The 4,592-nt window shown below is 48.0% G+C and overlaps 1 protein-coding gene across 1 annotated transcript; it reads left to right on the forward strand.

Annotated features, from left to right (window-relative positions):
* The first annotated feature begins 307 nt into the window (after nt 1–307).
* Nucleotides 308–1,096, forward strand: LOC121754517. Its single transcript, XM_042149860.1, has one exon. The coding sequence runs from the start codon at nt 308–310 to the stop codon at nt 1,094–1,096; it is 789 nt and encodes a 262-aa protein (XP_042005794.1).
* The last annotated feature ends 3,496 nt before the right edge of the window (nt 1,097–4,592 follow it).

Below are 4,592 nucleotides of genomic sequence, written 5' to 3' on the forward strand. Positions count from 1 at the left end.
TAATTTTCGTGTAGGCACACCACTTTTGGGTGTGGCCACGTTTTGTATTCGACCACTTTTGAAATATAGGGATGAGGGACCCACGAACCCTCCACCGTGAAGGTGTTTGATAAAAAAAAAATGAAGGGAATGGCCTTCAAATAATTGAATTTCAAGGGGGGACGTCAATCCCACCGGGTACGAACTTCTCTAGTTAATCATGTCATTAAATCTTCTGTTTTGGAACGTTAGGGGGATCGCAAATGCGTCAACCCAAAACGTCCTAAAAAGACTAATTAGTTCTCATAATATTTGTTTTCTTGCAATAATGGAACCGTTTATTCCCCCCAATCCGGACAAGTTTTTGAAGTTGTTGGGGCTGTCCTTCAAGGGCTCGAACATCAATGGGAAAATTTGGATCTTTGTGAAAGAAGGGATGGATTATGATGCGTTGGATGACTCGGAACAGCTGCTACATGGGAGGTTCACTTGCCCTTGGATCTCAACCCCTATTATGCTATCGGCCGTATATGCTAAATGCACGAGAGGGGAGCGACATGTCCTATGGGAAAAGTTGAGGGATATCACACAACTCTCGGATGGGATGCTGTGGTTTATTGGAGGGGACTTCAACACAATCCTCTCTTCTCAAGACAGGACGGGGAGCGACACAAATCGTCAAGCGGAAATGGTTGATTTTGCTGAAGCCATTGAGGTTTGTGGTCTTATGGACCCAGGCTATGATGGATCAGATTTCACCTGGGCTAAGAATGGCCTTATGGAAAGGTTGGATAGGGTGCTGATTAGCGAGACGACGGCTCAAACGTTTGAGGCAATAAGAGTCACAAATCTCCCACGCATCGCGTCTGTTCACGGACCTCTCCTTGTTAGATGCAGGCCGACTAACATCTTTACGGGCGGGAAAGCGTTCCGGTTCCAAAACATGTGGGTCAGGCATGAGGGATTCGGTGACTTGGTAAAAGAAGATTGGATGGCTCCCACGGAGGCCGAGGGCATCCTCAATTTGAAGATCAAGTTAGCAAGGATCAAGAGTACGCTTAAAAGGTGGAACAAAGAGGTGTTTGGGAATATTCACTCCAACTTAAAAAACCAGTGAAGAAAACATTGCAGAGGCACAAGCGGAGTTTGAAGGTGACCCCTCAGCCCGGAATAGAACGGAGGTCAACAAACAAATTGCGAGTACATATTACTTCTTAAAATGGAGGAAGATTTTTGGCGGCAGAAGGCGGCCCTCCGTTGGCTAGAAGAAGGGGATAAAAATACTAGGTTCTACCAAAGCTGGGTGAAGCAGAAGAAGATCTGGCTACGCATCCACAAGATCAACGCCAATGGGTGTGAACTCACGGATGACAAGGCCATCAAAGAATCGGCGGTTGAGTTCTTTCAGAACCTCCTAGCCCCGAGCTATCCAGAACTTGCAGATCCGGACCTAAGCCTCCTACAACGCCTCCCCCCCTCGGAGCTTTTGATGGACCTCCCGAAGCCTCCGGATGCGGATGAGGTGAAACGAGCGGTATTCGACATCTCGGCCAATAGTGCTCTGGGCCCGGATGGATTCTCGGCATTATTCTTCCAAGCTTGTTGGGGGGCATTATGGGTCCAGATGTGGTGGATGCGGTTAGGCAATTTTTCGGTGGGACCTTCCTCCCTCGAAGCTTCACGGCCACGAGTATAGTTCTCATCCCCAAGAAGCCGATACCCGAGACTTGGGGAGACTACAGACCAATTAGCTTGTGCAACGTGATCAATAAGGTGATTACCAAAGTCCTCACGAAGCGACTTGCCCCACTTCTCCCTTGTGTTGTCGCCCTCTTCGTTCTAGCGGCGGACTATCTCTCGAGACTACTTGATAAACTCATCCTTGGCAACAAAGAGATGACATTCAAAGCAACCCGGGGAAGTATTGAGATCAGCCACCTTGCCTATGCGGATGACATCATCATCTTCACGCAAGCGGCCGTGAACCCCCTTCGGAGGCTTCGTGGTTGTCTGGATCACTATGCCGAGGTGTCTGGTCAGCAAATCAACCTCGACAAGAGAAATTTCTATATAGCCGACGCTAATTAAGGCTGGACAAACACAATACAAAGCGAAGGAGGTTTCTCACGAGGTTCGTTTCCCTTCCTTTACCTTGGAGTCCCTATTTACCGGGGGGTAAAGCGCACGAGTATGTTCTTGTTCCTCTGGGAGAAAATCTCAGCTAGGATCTCTGGGTGGGCCCATTGTCACCTCTACTTTGGGGGGAGACTCACTTTGATTAAAAGCATACTAGAAGCGATCCCCCTACACATTTTTCAAGCTATTGAGCCTACGGGTGGTGCCCTCAAGCAATTGGATCAGCAGATCGCTCGGTTCTTTTGAGGGTCAACTAATGAGAAGAAAAGGACACACTGGATAAGTTGGGACCAGGTTTGCCTACCCACGGCCGAAGGAGGCTTGGGCATTCGGAAGATCAAGGAAGTCTTACGACCTTTTAGTATCAAGCTGTGGTGGCGGTTTAGGGAACAAAACTCCCTTTGGGCTACGTACATGATGGCCAAATATTGCCATAAGGCTTCTCCACTCACAGCTAAAGCCATGGGGAGGGGCAACCCTACTTGGAAGAGGATTTGAAGGCCCGGGCCCAGGCTCAACCGCACATTCGATGGGTGGTGGGAGAAGGAAAGATGCTATTCTGGGACGACTTATGGCTCGGAGAACTTCCCTTAAGAGAACTTAGCCTTGACGATAGAGGAGGCTCTCTTGAGCGCGTGGCGGATTATATTACTGATGGTGCATGGGATGAGACTAAGTTACGGATCCTTCAAGCACAAGCTGGCCTAGCACAACATATCGTCCAGAGGATTCTCGATACACCAATCATCTCGGACGGGCCGGATGTGCCAAGATGGAAGGTATCACCTAATGGAAGTTATCCAACCGCATTCCGGTGGATACAAAGCTACAATGGAGACTAATGGAATTGGCGTCCAAATGCCAATGCTACCCACATAGACCAAGGATCGAATCTCTCCAACATCTCTTCATACAAGGGGACGGGGCTCGCGGGATATGGAGGGAATTTGATGCATGGTTTGAGGGCTCTTCATCACCTCTACGGATCAATGACACTATACCGGATCGGCTTGAAGTCTGGGCAAAGAGAGTTCGTCAATCGGGTAGGAAACACTTAAGCCGGGCATTGCCGTATCTCATATTATGGTTCATCTGGGCAGAACGGAATAGAAGTCGCCACCAGTCGGTACAATTTAAGCCATTTAATGTAGTCTGGCAAGTGCAAGTCTTCATCAGAAATAGTATGGCTAACGGGATATACAAGTGGAAGCATTGGAAGGGAGTTCGCCTCAAAATCACCATCCCAAGCAATGCTGAATCACGGAGCCATAGGCCGCTAGTGGTGGCAATTAAATGGCACCCACCGGATGACCCCTGGATCAAGCTTAACACCAATGGTGCGTGTGTGAAAGCGTCGGACTAAGCCGGGGGAGGTGGTATCATCCGAGACCATACCGGAAAAGTGCTTGCAGCGTTCGCTTCTCCGCTTACAGCTCACTCAGCCCTGGAGGCGGAGCTCCATGTCGTTCATCTCGGATTGGACCTTGCCTTAGAATTCAATCGACCTATCTGGGTTGAGTCGGATGCACAACAAGTGGTCCAACTCCTAAATGGTACAAGTTGGGGTCCGGCACACACTAGCCGGGTGTTGGCGCAAATTTCACTCCTCAACGCCATCAAGACGTGCGAGCCACCTTCATTCATCGGGAAGGGAATAGGGCCGGAGACCTTCTGGCTAAAATGGGATTAGAATGTCACAACTACTACCGAATGAGTGCCCACACGATGCCGAGACACCTCAGTGCGATCACTAGGATGGAAGCAATGGGAGTTCCGAACATTCGGGTCCAACATGAGGATGAAGAATAGACTGATTTGGAGGATAGGAGGGTATCGACTTTAGTCTTTGTTTAATTGTATTTTGATTTTGTAAGGGAGTATAATGAGGTCTGGGCTTGTTGCTTTTTTTTTTTTTTTTTTTAAAAAAATTAACTTCATATATTTATATCATATATATGAAGGAGGAAATTACAAATCAAATCAACTCCTATAACAAGGAGGAAAGACAAATTACGCCACCCAGGGTTCGAACTCGAGACCTCTAAGATAGACGCGGTATCCAGCACCCTTTACCGCTAGGCCAAGGGGCTTGGATAGGTCCGGGCTTGTTGCTTGGGACCGCACTCTACTCCTAAGATTGTTATGGCACATCACTTTTGGGTGTGGCCACGTTTTGTATGCACCGTCTTTTGAAATGTAGGGATGAGGGGCCCACGAATCCTCCACCATGATGGTGTTGGATATAAAAAAAAAAAAAAAAAACTCAATAGCAATTTTCAATTGCAGGCTGTTGTCAAACCGAATCCCGGTGGACTCTAAGCTACAATGGAGGAACATCGAAATGGCTTCAAAGTGTCAATGCTGCCTGATAAGGCTAATTTCATGCATCGGTCTAGGGGTTTTATTTCGTGAGATTACTGGGTCTAACGCATGTTTTAAGCCAGGTGTGTGAAAGTTTTCGCTAGATACAGGAAAAG

This window comes from Salvia splendens, chromosome 11, assembly GCF_004379255.2.
Source record: "Salvia splendens isolate huo1 chromosome 11, SspV2, whole genome shotgun sequence".
NCBI classification, from domain to species: Eukaryota; Viridiplantae; Streptophyta; class Magnoliopsida; order Lamiales; family Lamiaceae; genus Salvia; species Salvia splendens.

Excerpts from the sequence above, each read along its gene's own strand:
- LOC121754517 (XM_042149860.1), top strand. The coding sequence starts at position 308 with ATGGAACCGTTTATTCCCCCCAATCCGGACAAGTTTTTGAAGTTGTTG.